We start from the raw sequence: 20378 nt of genomic DNA on the forward strand, positions 1-20378 counted from the left end.
AAAATATTAATAAAAAATTAATTATTTTTAAAAACACCTACAAAACACAATAAAAAACACACGGGTGTTTCTATGGTTGAGACTGTTAAGAGCTTTAAAAGCGTTTGTTCATGGGAAGTTTAAATATATAGCTGAGGAGGGTGTTGAGGGCTTTAAAAGTTTTAGCTGTTTTGAGCGACCCTATCGCGGAAGTTGGAGTTATGATCTATTAAAGATCCATAAGCATTAAAGACCTTCTTCAACTGTACACAGACTCCCCGCATTTACTACATCCTTTCCACACCCCCACAACCCCACCCCACCCCCCAGTGCGTCCTCACCGCATCTAATTAAGGATCAGTACCAAGAAATTAATTAACCCATGGCTCGTCTTAATTTTGGTTTTTGCTTTCGGCTTGGCTTACTAATTACTATATATCAAGATCATAGCTAGTTCTGGCTCCAAAAACGAATATATATAGCTTATTCATATGGTTATTTTTCCATATGTAATTAAATTGGGTGCCACTGCAGTAAATCGCTGTCCTTCGAGCAGCCAGGAGTTTCTATGCCCAAACATAAAAAAATTCAACCCATGATGACCAATGCATGATTCAGTGTGACTTAGCTGTATCATGGTCCATCGAAAAATTTATGTGCACTGCTATGATGGCACACCAAGGCCAAGGGTCTGCTTAAATGGCCTAGAAGCGCTGGTTAGCTTTCCAAATCCTTTCACATCTTGGCCTTTATTAAGGAGTTGTTTAGTAATCCAAAGAGCCAACTTGGATAGCACGTCATGCACTAGGCCCTTTGCCTTCAAAGTTGCCCTATTAGATTCTCCCTTGCAGTAATGTGACTGACCAAACAGGGCAAACTCAGCCTGTATAACTACCCAAACCTTTCACATATTGATCACTTCACTTTAGAAGTGAGAGAGAAAGTTGAGTTCCTTTGAATAGAAGCCATGGTCTCCTTTCAAGCACTCCCATCTCCAAACGGGAAAAAGTTAATCCCGGGGCTTGATGATTCATCAAAGAAGAGAAAGTGGGAAGATCCGCAAACTGAAGGGATCCTCGAGAAAAGATCAAATCCAGAAAGCAGAAAATCCTTCTTTGAAATCGAGCTGCACCTTGAGACTCCATTACCTCTGGAGTGGCAAAGATGCCTCGATATTCAGGTATTGTATAGTATGATTTGTTGGATCATGATACATGTGTGTACTAAATGTAAAACTCTAGTACTGAACTTTAGTTAGACTCTTGACCTCGTCATCTGCTTTTGCATGCAGTCAGGGCAGATACATTTCTATAATACAAGGACCCATAAGAGATCCAAGGAGAAGCCCCGAGCCACCAAGTCCTGATCATGATATGAGCTTAGAACTTGAGCTAAACCTACCATACGATCAATCACAAAGGAAAAGCTATACACACGACCATATTACAAAGCAGAATCCTGGTGGCTCCATCCGGAGTTTTGGTGATTTGTTCAAGGAATCTAGCAGAGTTAATGGGAATTCAGGAGGACTAACACGGCGTCCATCATGGTTAGCATTTGAAAAGGATCAACAAGAAATGCTAGCGACAGTTTGCACAAAGTGCCACATGTTGGTGATGCTTTGCAGGTCCTCTCCTACCTGCCCTAACTGCAAATTCCTGCATCCACTAGAGCAAAGCCCTCCTAAACTATTCAAGCAAAGGCTTAGCCTCTTTTGCTAATTAATTTTCAGGGAGGAAAACATCAAAGCCAGGTTTGAAGTTTTAGGATGCTAAACACTTGATGGAGTTCCTTAATTCCCTTCATCAACATGAAATAAATTAAGGGCTAGGATCATGCATCTAGCTAGAGTAGTCGCTACATAATAATTTTAAGCTCTTTCGGTCTCTATTGAAAAATGACTGCTCTGTGTGTGAGAGAGAGAGAGTATTATTAGTACGTGGGGGGACTATTTAACTTGTATGATGTAAAAAACTATGAGAATATAGAAATGTTCTAATTAATGTACAAATTAACTTTGAGGGATCGGATATTTATATGATGCATGGTGCTAGAGAAGATATGTTGAATCCTGCTATAAGAAACTCTAATTCACTTGATCTGCTACGGCCTAATGCCTAATGCTTTGCGTGCGGGATTCTTTGGATTGTCCTTCTGTATCAGCAAAACGCCATTTCTTGGTTTATGAGTCAGATTAAATTCAACGGAGTACCCTTGTGATTAATTTAGAATCCCATTATATATATATATATATATATATATATATATATTATTAACCTTTTTTAAACAAAATAAAAAAAAAACTAAGGGTGGTATACAAGTGATTGACGGTGAAGGCATATATATTTCACCTGAATTGCTGCAATGTGATGGCTTTTCGGTTCTTTACGCGTGACAGCTAAAGAAAAGCAGACTAAGAAGCAAAATAATCTTCATAAGGTTCAATTGATATTTCAAAATTGAATGAGGTAAATTGGTCTCTTTACAATTTTGTTATATAATGTAATTATTAATTTGCTCTTACAAAAAAAAAATGGTCTTGCTCACAATGACTTCTTGGTCTGTTTTTGTTTTAAATAGTTAAAATGCTTAAATACTCTTACAAGAAAAAAAAATACTAAACATTAGATAATGGGCCTTTTCATTTTTATTTTTATTTTAAGTTTACATGAAGGACAAATTAATCTTTTAATAAAAAATAAAATTTATAAAAAAAAAAATTATTTGCGTGTGTTACACATGCACCAACTAGTAAATAACACGTGCATTTGGGTAGCATGTGTAACAGCATTCAATGACTAAAAATAGCCAACTAAGGTGTCGCCTAAAAAATTCCATGACGGTTCAGCTGATGAGCTAGTGCGTATGGTTTAATTAGTGATGGTTCAACAATTATTGACTTTTTTTCAAAAAAAATTTATATGTTTAATTTTTATATTTATTCTTTTGATTGTTAATATTATTTTTTTTCTATTTAATCTCTAATTATTTTTTATTTATTTTTTGTACTAAAGTTAGTTATTATTATTTTAATTATTATTTATTTTAATTTTAATTTTTTTATGATTAAAAATTTTGTCATGTAGTTTTTTATGCATTGTGGTTTCATGAGACAGGTCTTAATTTTAGAATCTAGCTTGGTTTAAGTTTAATTTTTTTATTTTATTTTTTAAAAATTTATTTTTTCCCACTCTCATCTTTTAGCTTTAAATTAGTAATCCTTGATTTTTGTAATTATTTTTTATTTTTTAAGAATTATCTCAATTTTATATCTCCACTGATGTTAATCAAATTATCCCAAGTCAATTCATTTTATTAAAAAGTTTAATCCGGTTGGCATAGTAGTGTAGGCACCCTATTTAGTAACAACTATTTTATAATGTTTCCTTTTCTTTCTCGGTAAGGTCATAACTACTCCACCATTCAACTTGACTTCAGTGATTCATGTTGTGTTGTTGGGTCACCACTACTCTCTACCATTCAGTGATTCAAATCGTGTAGGTGCGTGCACGTGCACACGTGCGTCTTTCGTTCCATCTGGAATCAGTGCATCTTAAACCATGATAAACACGTAGGGTTTGCTTAAGCATCTCGTCTCCGTAACACCTACACTTCCGATCCAACATTATGATCTCAACGATTATATAATCAACCTAGCTAGTGCTGCTTCGCCTAGAGGAAACTGGCACAAAAGCAATTGTTGGAAATTAGAAGAATTCGCATAAATTGTACAGCAACGCATTTTATCCATCGGGAGAGGCTGAGAAATTCTGATGCATTCATCTTTCAAGTACCTCCTCAGAAAATTGGAACAAAACTCTGATGCACGACGACACATGTTTAGTAAACTAGCACAGAATTGCTTGGTTGGAGGATATTTCCCGTGTTTGGCTTATGATCTCAATTCCCAAGTACAAGCTAGCTAGGACTTGAATCCACATATTGAGACCAGAGGAGTGGCATGGGCTGGAACTTAAAAGAACCAACTAAACCTCTTATTTCTATACAACGAAAATCAATAGCACAACTGTGAATTTACACAAGCCCTAAATTAGTGATGTGGAGTCCTAGACGTGCTATTCAAAACACATTCGATCGACTGAGAAAAGGCTCGATTGCAGAAGTAAATTTCAGCATCACTACACCAAGTCCCATATTCCTGTTGTGACTAGCAGAAGAGAATACTGCAATATCGGTTCCCTTGTCCAGAGCGACAACAAAAGACGACAAAGGATCTATTCTACGATCATGAGAGAATTAGTAGAATAGTACCAGCCCAAAACGGTTAATCAGACTTCTACTGCCTTTTGATTAGCCAAATAGCTTGATGTAATTCTACCTATGTCAATAGTTACTTCTGAACAATCAAGCGTATATTTCTCGCAATAGATGAAAATTTAGTTTAGATAAATTACGATGTATCCCACAATTAGATAATAATTTATTTTAGAGAGATTACATGGACTAGTAAATATATTTATAGACTAACAAGATAAATTTAATTTCAAATTTTTTTTTGTTATGTCAGATCAAATAATAACTAAAAACAATTATAATTTTTGATATAACAGTTAAATAATGCTAAAATTTTACAAGAGTTTTTAGATATTATTTTTTTAATAGTTTTTTTATTGCTATGCGGATTATTGGATTTTGAGACATTAAAAATCTCATGGATACCCTTGATTTTGTAGTTTTTATAATTTTTCTTGTTATTTTTAAATCTTATGCTTCTTTCTTTTATAATATTAGGTTTTTGTTTTGTTTTGTGTTTCTAGCATATTTAAAGCTTTGTAAATATTATAAGAAAACATACTTCATTATTATTAGTTAGAGATAATAAACTTGTGGATTTAGAGTTCATAATATCTTTAATCTTTTTTGCTCATAAAATATTATGTGTTCTTTATTTAATTGTTGTCTTTAACCTTTTCTTGTATCAATTCTTATCAGAGCACAATAATCTCAGGTTTATTATCAGCTGTGTGCTAGAATCTTGTGGAAGGAAATTTATTTGATGATGTGTGCGCTAACAAACCACGATAAAAGAAGCTCGTGGAGCAGAGCGTGGCCAAGAAGGGATGAGGAGCCCCACTTTGAAAGAAGAATGCCCAGGAGCTCATTATCAAATACATGCAAAGGCAAATCCTAGAATTAACCCATGGGTTGGAAGAGAGGGACCTCTGAAATTGTTATTAGCATGTCATCTGCATATTGCCGGCCGACCATTCTAGTGCCGGGTCTCTTCAAGAGTAACAATTCATGGAGAATGAGCGGGCTGTCCTCCAATTAAGAATGGCAATTGAGGCCCATGAAAAATAAAGAAGGTATTTTTTATCTATTTATTTTTCATTGAGTTTTTTCAGTTTTTATAATTTTTAATTATTTATACTAGTTTTTATCAAAGAAAAATTGTTTACAATATATATTAAAGAATTATAAATATAATAATTATTTACATATAAATTCGAGTATAAAAATTCTTGAGTCAGAGGATGTCAAATCCATTCCATATCTAAAAATGAAAACACGAGGACTCCTCAAATACATGAACAATCATAATCCCTTACTCTAATGGCTAGATGTTGTTTTTTAGCCCCCGCGGAAGCAAGTTTTTTCAAGAAGTGTGTTTGGCTATTTTTGCTACCATTGCCTTTCCTTTCATTTAAATATTTGAAACAATTTTAAGAAGACATAATAAATAAATAAATAAAAACAAGAAATTAGCAAACAACAGTACAAAAAATGACCACTTTTTTATGCCTCCACAGCAGTGAAAACCAATATATATATATATATATATATGAAGTTTGCTGTTGTTCGTTTTTCGCGATGGTATGGGTATATCATCAAACATATTTTTGTAATACTAAGTCTTTCTTTAAATGATGGATACGTTGATTAAAAAAACAAATTGCGCAAACTCTGGCAGTAAGTCACTGGGCCTTTTCCATAAGAACATGGGCTGAATCAGGGACAAGCCCAATTTGTTGATTACTTAACAGGCAGCATGCTTGCTGCGCGGCTATTCTCGAAAATCAAGATTCAAAATCTCGAGGAGGTAGCGCCTTTGTATATCAAAGTACACTCGATCCATTCCCTCCAAATTTTCAAAAGGAAGAATCACCTCTTGTTTTCAAAAGCAAGAAAGGAGCGAGAGCGAGAGATCAGAGTCAGGATGGAAGGAGCAGAGAAGATGGAGAGCAAAGACAAACCTCTAAAATCACAAGTCGCCATTCGATGTGCCAAAGCTGCCATTCTTCTCTCCTTGCTCAAATCGTTCCCAAATCGCCACTTTACAACCTCAATCGACGACCAGAGAGAGGTTAAAAACACACTCTCCCTGTCTATCTCAATCAAGTCATTCTGTTGTTTTTAATCTTTCTTCGAAATCCTATGTGTTTGTTTTTATTGGAACTCGTTGCAGGACAAGGAGATGATGATGAGAGAGATCGGCGATCTGAAGATGGAATTGGCGAGGGAGCGATTGAAGAGTAAGAGGATCAAACTCTGTGGCTTGATGGAAGTGATTCTGCAGGTCATGGCTGTGCTTTCTATTTCAACTTTCCTTTTAGTGATTGTGCTCATGCAAGGTTGAATTTGATGGTAGCACCTTATTTCGCTTTTAGTAGTGGAGATTTGGGTCACTTATTTGATTTAACTATCTAGTCACTACGCCACCGGTTGTCAGTTTAATTGGTCAATTGTAATTGCTTCCTCTGGGACCGGTTTCAACAATGTGATGTATGAAATGATTGCCTCTCTGAAAATGGTGAGCTTATATTTATGGCTACAATTTGCTTGTTGAAATGGACAAACCAATGTAATCGTACCTAGCAACCTAAGTGCTAAATTCATATCCAAACTGCACATATGATGCGCATGGAAAATCACTGAATTTACTAAATGCTTTAAGCGTTTGTTAAAATAGATGCCCACTCTCGTCTCTAACTACAATATCCTGATGCTTTGAATCCAATAGTCTCTGTTTTTGAAGAAACGACGGATTTTAGCTACCATAGCTTATAGTCGACGCAGCAGATGCAAGAAAATAGAAAATAGTCACTGTGGAACCAAGAGAGCGGAGAGGACACCACATACAGCGCACGAATATAATAGCAAACCAAGCATTGAAAGCTGTTACTTGGATACAACGTGTTTGAAAGTGTAAGCGCAGTGAGAAAGCTTTCCCGTCCTTCAATAGAAGACATGCTGGTTTGGAATCAGTGGGCAGTTCCCATCCACCAGCTGATGAGGGGAGATGGGGTGTTATGCGAAGGTGGATTTGTTCTATCCAAGTTCAACTTGAAGATCAGAAATCAAGGCTATTTAGGTACCGATGTTTAATTTTTGCTTAATCACTGAGAAAAAAATTTCTATGGCTCAAATAAACTTTTTGTTTTTTATAATATATAATTGTGTTTCAAATTTTTATTTTGTAAAAATTAAAATAACATATTTTTACTCATGGATATCTTCTTTTTATTTATTTTGCTTGCAAAATTTATTTTACATTAATTTTAATTAAATATATTTTTTTAAAACTATAATCAAAAATATCTTTTTTAGAAAAAACATATTTTTCTTAAACCTGTAATAGCAAAAGTTAGTTTATTTTTTAAAAATTATTTTTGATATCAACATATTAAAATGATTCAAAACATATAAAACATATTAAATTTTAATAAAAAAATATTTTTAATTTTTTAAAAATATAATTTACACTATATTCTCAAATAATGCTGAAATATACATATTAAAATGTGTTTGAAGCAGTGACCGCTGTGGTTTTTATCAACCATAATTCTTCATTATTTGGTTACAAATTGATACACAGATTACAGGTGAGTCGCATGAAAAAGTGTGGTTTGGCCACAAGCATCGAGGTGTAATTGAGAATATAATAATAGTTTTTTAAAGTAATTTTTATTTAAAAATATATTAAAATAATATGAAAATACTAAAAAATATTAATTTAAAATAAAAAAAATTAATTTTTTTTAAAATATTTTTAGAAAACAAAAACAAATAAAAATTTTGCTTTTCAAGTGAAAAGCTAATATGTGCATTTAGATTTATATAAAGATATTACTTACAGAAAAAACGATTCAATTATGCAACTCGGCACTATACAATAGTATCATAGATGTGTGAAAATTACAATGCACCCTAATATCATTCACAAATATAAAATTTTTTTATATATAATTTTATTAGCAAAAACACTTGTAAAAACATTTTAACTAAATAAATATGTTTACCTATAATTAAACATATATTTTTTAATAAACTATAATAAAAAATAATGTTTTAAAACTTTTTTTTTTAAAACACGGTAATAATTTTTTAAAACTTTTTTTTTTAAAACACGATAGCATACTTTTAAATACCTCTAAATACTGAGTTTCGAACCTGGTACCGGCTGGTTCCACCCAATAGTTACAAGGCAAGGGCCCCACACAATCCAGTCCACTCATTTATATATCGTACTTGTGAGCTAAAGCAACTAAGCGCACAGATTTAAAGAAATGGAATGATCCAAAAGTTCAAAAATTCAACGTCTTATCACACTGCACCAATGTAGTTGTGTACGCAACACTTACGTAGGAGTTATACCAATTTACTGTCATGAGTGCATCCCATGTTCTAAACAGAAGTTTTACGGTCCTTCACAACTAGTTGCGTTCACTTAGAACAGTTTAAGCATCTTCGCCCAGCATTGAAAATGATACAACAGAACCCGTAGAAGCTCGGATACCTCCTCTCAAGTTATCATGCTATGTTGTTATCAGCAAATTTGTGCTCAAAAAGTGTTCTCTGACAAACAATCGAAGAGTGCTTTCGGGCTCCATACCTGTGCATGTTATTCTGTGAACTTTTGTCCAGTCCCTTAACCTTCAAAACATCGGCAGCAAGGATTGCTTCCAAAATTGAGACAAAAGCACGCGTAACATATATCTTGATCTGCCTAGTGAGGCATATTACAGGGGAAAAAGTTTGCCCCTAAGTTATTTGGCATTCTTTTCTTACGACTGCCTTGCAAGTTGCAGCCAATCGTTTGTCAGGTCATGAAGCTTTCATTTTCGTTTTTGTCATACCCAAAAAAAAGGCTCCCTGTTCTCTGTCTGACTAGTTTTACAGGAGACTAGCATTCTCATAGGGAAATTAGCATTCTCAACATGGTGAGTATTGATGTTTCTGGTTGAGATTTCATAAACCAACATATTGTAACATCCTAAAGGAGGCTATCTGTTGACTAGGCGTGCCATGAATCTGAAGTAGATGCTGTCTCATGGTTGAGATACTTGTTTTTTCATAAAAGAAGAGTTTCTAATTTGCACATCGACACGGGAAGGGAAAAGACTTATTAATGGGATTATGCCAACTGAAAATTAGACGTTCAGAATCAGAAAACTACCTCTAACCAAATGCATATGGATCATCTGCATAAGGATTCAGAGACCCTTCCATAAACAAATCGCCAATGGTTGATGGATGTGACTGATCCCCTCCCTTAAGTCCCTGCGTTAAAAATGTTTTTTAACAATTAAAAATAAGCACCAAGGAATCAGTACTTAAACTTAGTTTAAACAACCAAGCATGTCCTTGTGCATTGCCCACTGCCATAAAATTGTAGTTTCATAAAATTGTAGTTTGCCAAAATTTAGCCTACATTGTTCGTGCTTCCAGGGTTCCTTTCTCTTTAACCTTCTAGTTTTTATTATTCCGAAATCAATAGCATGGTATTGGCATACGGGGAAAATACAACACATACAAAACGAATTGATACTCGGTATAATTGGTGGTGGGACTTTCTTAGCATGGAGGTTTACAGCAGGAACCACTGTGGAGCTGAATGGAAGTCGAAACACCATTCCAAATCAGGCAATAAAACTTACCCATGCTCGAAAAAGCAAGTAGGATGAAGCAAATGAACAAAAAAGAAAACTTAACTCTAATATGGCTGCCCACATGGGGTTGCTCATTCGGCCTCCTTATAGGATAGAGAGGTGAACAATGTCAACGATTAATCAACTAATGAGTCATCCGATTTGTGGTAAACCTTTGCAGTACCAAACTACAAAGTGATATTTCTATGTAGTTATGCTTAAAAAGAGAAGTTGGCAAATTTTTGAAGGAAAAGGAAAGAATACATTAAACCACAATTGAAAAATCAAGATTTCGGAAATAACATGTCTTTAGGTTACCTTGGCAACACATCTTGGAGTTCTGGCCTTTGGAGTATTTGTTCTTGTCCTCTCATGTTTTCTGGGGTCCTGATGCAACAAGACAAGGAAACCCAGCATTAAGCACAGTAAACATGGAGGCCCTTCAATACTAGCAAGCAGCCTATGTCCTTTTTAACTTCGTTTGTGCATAAAACAGCAGGTGTAACAGGGCACACAAGGACTGTGTGCATACCTCAAACATGACTGTACTTTTTGTCTTTCTGCGTTTAGTGATTGTTCTTCCATTGTTGGTTTCAACTTCATATTCATGGTGAGTTACCTGCCATTCAATAAAGTCCAAAAATGAAGGGGAAGGATGATGGAAAACCACTTTCTAAAATATAGACCAGACGCGATAACAAAAAATTGCAGCTTCAGTCTAAGGTCATCCCATTTTTTTGTACAACAAAAATACCAAGTATAGAAGTATCTCACCTTCTTATGATGCTTAGGAATAACCATCACACTTCCTGAGTTTGGAGTCTCTACTTTCTTCAATAACTTTGTCACTGGAGTTTGTGTAGCTTTCAGGCCATGTGAATCCTATAAATATTACAGGATAACAAATAGAGTGAAAAATTTTACAACAGAGATTTCTCTGAATGGAAGTAAAACGATCCTATGCTCTCTGGTACCTTCTTTTCATTCTGTAAACTTCCCAGAGAATTGTGGCTTCTTTTAGCACCACCAGGACCTCTCATCTTAACAGATGAAACAGAATATTCCTTCTACATAATAATGTCATCAATTTGGTCATGTTTAGTGATCTTGCACATTCACTAGTGGTCTGTGGATAAAAGATAGGAAATTCCATATGCAGAATGAAAGGAAAATGATATAATATACATTGCCACGAAGCACATCATATTTACTTCATGTAAGAGAATGAGTAATATATTTAGGTAATGCAGCAAAAGAACTGCTTTAGGATTCAATCTAGATGATACTTGAAGACATGAAAGACATTTTATTTGCCAGTGTGAAATCATGAAATAAGAAATTCTGTACGCATACAAAGATAAAATATTATATAGCCGAAATTTCACCAGTCTGGATTTGGGGCTACGACACGACACTAGAAGAATACTTCAATAAACTATGTCGGGACTAGAAGTAAAAAAAAACCTTAACCTCTGAACTTATGCACTTACAGTCAGAAGTCAGATATAAAAATCAGCAAGGATTTATTTCATTGTCAGATCATAAGTAGCATTGCAATATATTGCGAATGATGTGACACATTTTCATTGGAAAAGAGACCATCAATGGGAATTCCTTCATAGCTAAAAAGATTAGCATCTTAAAATCCAGGTATTCCCAACCTACATGTGCTAGTGGAGAAAGCCAACCTTTTTCGAATTCACTTCTGGGTCTTCTTGTGGTTTGTCACTCATCACTTTCCACTGCAAATGCAACAAAGCCCTCTGCCTGTCTTCCTGCAATGTACTATAATCAAGCTACATTCACAGCTCAGATAATGTAAAATGATATAGAACTTTAGAGATGCACACCTTTGACTTTTGGAGATCCAGCTCCTCCTGAAGCTTCCCGCACTCATCTTCATGCTGGCACCTCAAAGCTTTTATTTGAACTTCATGTTCATTCCTAACTTCTATTATTTTCTGGGCAAGTGAATAACCTATCAGAAACCAAATCACTCATTTTTGCACGTTTAACAGAATTGCCAGCTACAAATACCTCTCTCAGTTCATTTTCAGCCTGAAGTTGGGCACACTTTAGTTCTTCACTGTGAGCAGCTTTAAGACTGATCTCCTTTCTATCATGCTCCTGCTGAATGCCTAAGACCTATACAATGCGCAGAATGTAAATTGATCAGCAACTGTAACAAAACATAGAAAAATCAAGGCTCTAATTTTCAAATAAAGATCAGTTAATGTAGCAAATACTTCTAGAAACTTGCAAAAATTTAACTCAGAAATCAGTTCCATAAATAAATTGTTCGATGGCAATTTGGTAACATGACAAAACTGCTTTTATAAATTCCTCTCTTATATAGTTACATAGTTAATTTTATGTCTTCTAGGAAATTGCCATTTGCCGGCATATGTGAGTTATAATACAGCTAAAAGTCCTCAAGGTTAATAGCGATGCACAAATTTTTGATAATACATAACGGATAAAATGGTCAATTTGCAGACTGCAGAACTTCACTGTATCTCTTAGTCTACTGGTTCCAGGTAATTAAAAAGGAAATAAGGATCAGTCACACTCAAGAAAGATTTTTTTGTGTATTTTTGTAATAAGTGTGCAAATAATAAGAATTAATGCAATTGTAAACATAATCCAATTTTTTTTTTAAAAAAAGCATTTAGGTCCTTGTATGCCTCAAATTCAGTAGAATGATTAAATTCAATTTTAAGTTTGCAATACTCTCTGGTGCATACCAGAGCCGCATGTTCCCCCTGAATGCACATCATCTGCCTCCTTGATTCTTCTTTGCATTGGACAAGCTTTTGGTTGCATTTTCTTTCCATTTCTAATACGATTTTGTCTGCCTGAAATACCAAACCCATGAATCCCATGTTTCATGGCTAGCATGTAGGGGCATTATAGGATGGGCAAACCTTTTCTTGTTCCATGTTAACAATCTCTAGCTTTTCCATTTCATACTTCTTCCGAATGTCATTAATAGCCTGTAGAAATCAGCTTCAATGGGAAAGTACTGCACAACTCATTGAGGATTCGTAAAAGGTAATGATAAATGATAGCACCTCATCATTTCTCTGAGATATTTCTTTCAAATGTCTTGATAGCTCCAATTGTTTGCTCTCCAGCATCATATCATGCTCCTTCTTTGCTTTTGTAAGTTTGCTTTCAGCAGCAGTCAACGATGCCTGATTCTGCCATAATATACAAAACCTCAGAAACATTTGAAAGTTGCAAGAACCCAAAAGGTTTTAACTTTGTTCAGACCTCAGTGATTTGATCTTCCAACTTCTTTTCTCTTTCCTTATATTGAACAATAAGCTTTTCCTTCTCCTCTAAGACACTATGGAGCTGGCAAACCTGTTTCTCCAATGAACCTAGATGTTGCTCATGTTTCTCACTTTCCTTTCCCAAAGAATCTATTTCTTCTTCTTTTCTCTGTATTTCATCCTGTAACCTCTCTGCATTGTCTTTGTTTTCAATTTCTAATGCTGAAATTTTCAACAACAAATCTTGCTGCGAGATAGAAGAAAAGGATGGAGCATTAAAAGTGCATGCTCAGACATGACCTAAAAGAGAGAATGCAATAGAAAAGGTCACAAACCATTTTATTCTCAGATGACCTCAATCCTTCTGACAAGGTGTCAACTTTCTCCTCTAATTTTGAAACCAACATCTCCGTTTCCTTCTTCTTTGACATCAGTGTTTCAGCTTCAGACTCCAAACTTTGAATTCTTTCTTTTGCTGACTGACATTCTTCTGAAAGCTGTGCCATAATAGACTCTTGGGATTTATGAAGTTCAATGATCTTATCATTCAACTCCTGGTTTACCAATTTCATGGCGTCTTTTTCCGACTTTACAGACAAAGACTGATCATGGAGCTGATCATACTGCCTTTGGACATGCTTCACAGCAAGTTCTCTCTCCTGTTGGGCCAACTTAAAGCAACTATCATAGAGAGAGTTTAGCTGATCAAACTTGGTGGTGAAAGTCAAACTTTGTTTATCCAACTCAACCAATTGCGCAGCCAGTACATGAAGAAAACCTTCTAGGTTTTTAATCTCTTGGAGTGACATGGCCAATCTGTTAGCAAAATCATTGCTTCTCGATTGGTGGTCGCTCTTTTCTTTCGCCAAGTTCTCTTGAGTGGTCATTAAACTATTAATTTTGTCTCCTTTCAGTATCAATTCATGGTTCATCTCTTCCAATTTTGAGTTTAGGTCCTCCGCAGCCAATCTATTAGCTGCTACAGTTGTTTCAAACTTCTTAAGCATGGCATCTGCATGCAAAACAAAAGAAAAGAAGAACGCCTTTACGAACAATGCACGGAATCTGAGACTGAGTTAGGAAACAGCTCCTAAAACTAAAAGTCAATCAGCATACATGTATGAGATGCACTTTTCAACATCAGCAGAATTTGACATGAGCCATTACATTATGGATCATAGGCAACATGGTCTCAATACATAATACTTTATGAACTAGGTATTTCTCCTCTTATTTTATTTTTTTTTGTCATTTTAAGATACTTTATGAACTATATAAAGAGATGCATGCTCACTAGAAGTAGCAGAAATTCTGAAAATCTCAATGTGCTCGGAGTCTGCATCACTAGAAATACACAAAATGCTATAGAGGATCATATCACTACTAGCATTGCAACTCCAGGGCAAGCAAACACATGAGATAATTAATGTAATATAAGTTCACTCGAGAAGATATGGGGTATAGTTGCCAATACCAAACTGAGAAGCTTCTAAAGGTACTAGAAAAGAATTTATATACAATTTAATTCATGAAACAGTTTATGCCAAGAAACAAATGAAACAATAAACATTTCACTGCTCTAATTTGAGCCCTAAAAGAAACAAATTAAATTCAGAAAAGAACCCCACGATGTTGATTAGAGTGAGTTCAAAGATCCATACATCAACAATTATACCAAAACTGAAAGCGAGTTCTGACCACTAAAAGAAAATCCACATGGTTGAAAAGGAACTCAACCCTGAGTTCACTAACAGTAATTTCATGTTTTTTTTTCCCACCTAAGTGACTAACCAGGAACAATGATAATAATGGTCTGAAGGCAATCCAAGTCAATAAGCATGTCCAAATTTAAAAATAAAAAAATAAACAAAGGAAGATAATGAAAATGAAGATAACATAAGGCGAACGCAACATTATCTTTTATGTGACTAGTAGCAATTTCTTAATTCGATAGACAAATGGAAAATGAGATGTGTGCCTGATAAGCAACTTCTTACTCATTAAGGTGTGGCTGAACCACATTGTATGTGATTAAAAGGTGTTTGAAGCATAACCTTCCACTTTTCTTTTCCTCTTTGGGAAATAAACATATCAGAGAAAAAAACTGTTCCATAATCATTGTTGTTTGTTAATTCATGTGCTTGAAGAGTTAATTGTTGAAGGGTGTAAATAGCAAGTCCAGAAAATGATCGGCCTGTTTTAACATCATGTACCTTTTTCTTCTATCAGACTGGTAGTTTGGCGTAGTTCTTCTATGTAGATCTTATTTCTTTCCTCCTTTTCAATTTCAAGTTCCTGTAGTTCCCTTTCACCTACATACAAGATTCAAGAACATTATGAATCACGAATTGTAGTGCCAAGCAAACACAGCCTTGCAATGCTTTATCAGTAAATCATTAGTAAGGTCCTGTTAGCTAATAGTGGCAGCAAACACACCATACACACGCACTGAAACAATCCTCATCTTGGAAACAGGAAAACTGTTTGTGGAAAATGATAAAATTGTAAACCACTCACGAGTTCTAATAGTTAGCTCCGCGGAGCCTAATTTCACAGATAAATCATTCAGCTGTTGGTTCAAATAGTCAATGCCATTTGAGCTTGCAGACAGTTTGCCTTCAAAAAACTCCTTATCCTTTTCAGCTGTGGAAGCAGGTTAAAGGCAACTGTCACCATTAACGACAAAAACTATACAGAATTTGAAGACCTCTAACTTATAGAAATACCTACCATCCTGAACCTGACCGGCTAAGTGTTGTAAGGAATCTGTCAATTGATCACACAGAGTCTTTGTTGAAGAAAATTTTGATTCCAATCCTTTCCATAGTTTCTCATCCTCTTTCTGCTTTACTTTAAGCTTTGCATTCTCATTAAACGCGTTTTGCAATTTATCCTCCAACACATGGATGTGCTCCATTGATTTCTTCAGCTTGGTGTTCTATATAATGAGAATTTTCCATCAAAATCCGCATCCAGTCCATCAGAATAACTAGACCTAATTTTGATAATAAAAACGGTAATTTATATTGAATTAGAAGGTTAGGTTGAAGATATTAAAACTTTTCCTCGTATAAGCAGTTATCGCAGAGAGATGCGCGTATATCACAGAAAACATGCATGTATCAACAATGAAGCATGTGTGTACAAGCCAGTACACATCCATGTACGTAAGTGCATATACTCGTACATATAATTAACACATGTAAAGAGAGAGATCCATGTACCGCCATGTCCAGATCTGTTTTGACAGAAGCCTGTTCTTTGACCAATTTCTCTGCAAACAGACAAATTCAAAACATAAATCATCGCAAATGTTCAGGTTATATCTCTAAGAGAACTAAAAATCATCAAAAACCTTCAATCAGAACCTGCAGTGATCTTCAAATTAGCGAAACTTCCCGATGGAGTCAAGTCCGTTGATGGCCGCGAATTGAATGAGAAGTTCTTTGCTGATCCTGATAGCGATTTGAACTGATCCAGAGTCTTCATGCTTGGAAGCCCTAATTTCTGCATCTCGAAATCGATAACCGATTGCATGTACGGGTAAGCCCTAGAAATTGTTATTGAATCTCTCAATCTCTCTCGCTCGGTCTCTAAGTTTTGGAGTTTTCAGTTAGACGACTGGGAATGTTTTGGGCGCCAAATATCGGGGTATTTATAGGTCTGGCCTTGGTGCGTCAATGTGACGTTGGAGTTTAGACGGTTAAGAAGGGTCTTCTTGACAACGGGAGAGGACCCTAAATTAGTTGGAACCTACCTTCTTAATTACATGAAACTAATTAAGAGATGAAGTGTCAATGGCAAAACTTTAATTTTTTTTCTTTCTTTCAGTTTTTTTGCATTGGTTGAGTATAATGAGAGGTGGTCCTTTTACATTATAAAACAACTATATAAACTATATTTTTTTAGATTTAAAGCTATCCATTTCATAAAATTACTAAACTATGCTTACTTATGTAACTGATTGTTTTATTTAAATCAAGCTAAGATGTTTATTGGCGAGAACTTGTATGAAAGAATCAGATTCATAGATTATTAGATAGATTTTTCAAAATTTTATTTAAAAATTAAAATGCTTTTTAAATCATATATTATAAGATTTTAATTTACACTTTCTATATTATTTTTATTGGCTAGAATTTCTTTTAATAAGAGCTATCATTGAAAAGTTCATTAGGTATTCCATGTGTTTTAATATTTCATTAAAATAAAAAGTATAACCCATCATTCATCATGACAAATATTTTAAACTCACATGTAATAAAAGAGAGGTTTTAATTTATTAACTTAACAGGGTTTTTAACATGCAAGTGAGTATGTGAGTATGTGATTTCAAGAATATCTCATAATCTCTCTTACTAGTTTTTTTCTTGAATGGAAAAAACAGACAAGTAGATGATGACTTTCAATTTTATTCTGTAAACTAGTCAATTCAGGGTTTAAAATATGATAATTATTTTTTTAATTTTAATAATTTAATTTATTTATTTTTAATAAAATTACTTATAAATCTAATAAATTACTAGATATATATATATATATATAGACTCTACATGTACATGTATGCAGACTTAACCCATGACTTAGCCTAGATTATATGTTATCACTTTGGACTTTATTTATTTGTTAAGAAAAGAAGACTTGGAAAAAATGAAAAATGCTAATCCTTCAATAGGGAAAGGCAAATGACCTTTGGTGGAAAGTCATCGTATAAACATGATAAATAGTATTTAGAGTGTGTTTGGTAGTGTAATAGCGGTTGCTTTTCAAATAATTTTTTATACTGAAATGCATATTTCAAATAATTTTTTGTACCGAAATGCATATTAATAATGTTTTTTTATTTTTTTAAAATTATTTTTAATATCAGTACATCAAAACGATCCAAAATATATAAATCATATTAAATTTTAATAAAAAAAAAATTAATTTTTTTTGGAAATGCAGCTTCAATGCGTTCCCAAACACTGCCTTACTCTTTGACTGACGGCTTGCAAACATTTAAAATTCACGTGTTTCATGTTTTACCGTTCGTATGTGGATAACTTGCTAGTGTACATTCTCAATTTATCCTTAGAAATAAAATAGTTAGGTGATTTAGTTGATTGTTTTATGAATCAATCCAAACTTGTACTTTATCTACTATTTAGCAACGTGATTTAGTTTGTATTTTAAAAAATTTTAAATTTTATTTTATTTGAAATTAAAAAAAATAATATTTTAAAATTGTTATGATATGCTAATATTAAAAATAATTTTTTAAAAATAAATAATATTATTTTAATATATTTTTAAATAAAAAATATTTTAAAAAATAACTATAACCATATTCTTAAATAATCATTAAATAAACTGTAGATGAATCCCATCCAACACAGGATTCAAGTCAGAACAAATATCATAACATGACTGCTTTTCATTCCTTATCTTTTAAATGAATACAAAGATTAAAAGTCAGTTTTATTTTTATATTTTAAAAAAAAATTAAATATTTTTTTTAAAATATTTTTAAATATATTTTAATTTAACTTGCCAGTAAAGTAAAACAAGATAATTAAAAAAAAACTTACTTTTTACATGTTTCGAATATGACTATCTAAACACAGATAATGTGCGGTTCCAATTAGATAATCTTTTTATTATAAAATACCAACTTCGCATCATCTTGAAGGGGAATTTGATCTTTTTCTAATTAAAATCATTTCTCGAAGTCTTCTTACTGTCAGCCGGCACAGCTCCAAAAGCTCTATTTGCGTGGACTTTGACTTACATGTTATTAGCGCTCTTCACTCTTCCACTTATGTATCTCTCTCCTCGTGCCCATTCTTTCCAGTTGATCTTGCTTATGTAGATCACAACGTTAACTTTCTCACACGCATACATGCACGGGGGTTTATAAAATTTTAATACGAAAGACGTGTGTAAATTATACTTTTTTCTAAATGGATATATACGTGTAAATCAACGTGCATAAATAATAACTTCACTTGTCAACCACATTCCCATTGAATCCCTGGACTTGCCAGCCACTCTCGCATTATTGAACCGCGACTACGGGTTTTTTGGCATTGAAAAGCTCAGCCCGTCAACCACCTCGTCTTTTGCATTGATTTTTTTTTTTGGTGGAGTGCTTGATTTCAATGTAATCATTTATCACAGCCCAGCGTAAAATAGTTAATGATACGTTAATCCGGCTCCATTACTCAAAACAGACGAGATTATTTTTTTTTGAAAGGTGTTGCGTTTTGCCAGCCAGTGGAGAAGTATAGTTTGGAATTGCATTTTAAATGTGTTTTTTAAATTTTTTAATTTTTTTAAATAAATAAATATTTTTAGTATTTTTTATTGCTTTGATGTGATGATATCAAAAATAAAAAATAAGAACATGTATTATTTTAATATATTTTTTAAAAAAAAAACTTTAAAAAACAATGTATACCACACTCTCAAACAGGCTCCTAGAAAAACACCTATGATTTGTTTACTCAAAAGTTATCGCTTTTTAACTTTTATATGTTTGTTTATTATTAAAAAAAATAGTTAATAAATATTTTTCAGTTAAAATTTTTTTGTCTAGTTTTCAGAAAAATATTTTTATTTATTTCAAGAAAAAAAATAAAAATATATATTATTATTTGCTGATTATATCAAATTTAGTTATCAATATTTTGATTGCTATACATTTTTTTGAATTTTTTTCAATATTATCCGTTAATATTTGATTTAATTTTATTTGTATATCAACTCTACCTTCATTCTTTTTGTTGGTATTTATTTTCTATCCTTTTATTAATTAAAATTTTTTATCTATTAGATTTTATTCTTATTATTTCGATTTTGATTTATTTTATTTTAAATAATTTATAAAAAATATTTTTTTCAATTTTCTTCTTTTTCAACTTTCTTAACAATCATATTTGATCTTCTTTTTATGTCTATTTGTTTTATTTAATATAATTTAAAAAATTAATTTTTTTAAAATTTCATCATTCTTTAACTTTTTTATTCTTTAAATAAACTTAAGAAAAAAATAAACACAAATAATTTATTTTTTCATTTATTTCTCATAATATAATTAAATATTAAAAAATATTTTTCAATTTATTCTTCATAACACCACTTAACATCGACCCTGTTTGCTTATTGAAAAATATAATTTCCATGTAAAGTAGTTTTCTTTCATTTTGTTGTAATGTAATTGCAATGAATTTTCTATCAAAACCATATATTACGG

At 33.1% G+C, this 20378-nt stretch overlaps 3 protein-coding genes across 5 annotated transcripts; 2 read left to right on the forward strand and 1 right to left on the reverse strand.

The window, feature by feature from the left end:
- The first annotated feature begins 780 nt into the window (after window positions 1–780).
- Window positions 781–2041, forward strand: LOC105119895 (uncharacterized). The gene is given in 3 exon segments (XM_011018088.1): window positions 781–1159; window positions 1271–1305; window positions 1307–2041. Coding segments are annotated over 3 exon segments (642 nt in total). The 5' UTR covers window positions 781–946; the 3' UTR covers window positions 1701–2041.
- A 3982-nt stretch (window positions 2042–6023) lies between these two features.
- Window positions 6024–6815, forward strand: LOC105119904 (uncharacterized). The gene is made up of 2 exons (XM_011018098.1): window positions 6024–6304; window positions 6407–6815. Exons 1-2 carry the CDS (start codon window positions 6158–6160, stop codon window positions 6575–6577), a joined length of 318 nt encoding a protein of 105 aa, XP_011016400.1. The 5' UTR covers window positions 6024–6157; the 3' UTR covers window positions 6578–6815.
- A 1683-nt stretch (window positions 6816–8498) lies between these two features.
- Window positions 8499–16923, reverse strand: LOC105119912 (synaptonemal complex protein 1-like). Of its 3 annotated transcripts, XR_841213.1 has the most exons (20): window positions 16513–16922; window positions 16369–16418; window positions 15875–16082; window positions 15662–15787; window positions 15358–15456; window positions 13480–14156; window positions 13143–13391; window positions 12941–13069; window positions 12794–12862; window positions 12614–12724; window positions 11907–12014; window positions 11720–11830; window positions 11558–11644; window positions 10844–10936; window positions 10644–10751; window positions 10402–10488; window positions 10188–10256; window positions 9399–9501; window positions 8834–8886; window positions 8499–8740 (listed from the first exon to the last, which is right to left on the reverse strand). XR_841213.1 is itself a non-coding variant. In XM_011018108.1 (19 exons), exons 1-18 carry the CDS (start codon window positions 16679–16681, stop codon window positions 9400–9402), a joined length of 2652 nt encoding a protein of 883 aa, XP_011016410.1. In that variant the 5' UTR covers window positions 16682–16922; the 3' UTR covers window positions 8499–8885; window positions 9398–9399. The 3 variants fall into 3 exon arrangements, 2 of the variants coding, with proteins under 2 accessions (XP_011016410.1, XP_011016418.1); XM_011018108.1 differs by having other exon boundaries at window positions 8499–8885; window positions 9398–9501; XM_011018116.1 differs by lacking the exons at window positions 8499–8740; window positions 8834–8886; window positions 9399–9501 and adding an exon at window positions 9626–10057 and having other exon boundaries at window positions 16513–16923.
- Between the last annotated feature and the right edge of the window lie 3455 nt (window positions 16924–20378).

The sequence above is a fragment of the Populus euphratica genome, unplaced genomic scaffold (genome assembly GCF_000495115.2).
Source record: "Populus euphratica unplaced genomic scaffold, PopEup_1.0 scaffold6.1, whole genome shotgun sequence".
Classification (NCBI taxonomy): domain Eukaryota; kingdom Viridiplantae; phylum Streptophyta; class Magnoliopsida; order Malpighiales; family Salicaceae; genus Populus; species Populus euphratica.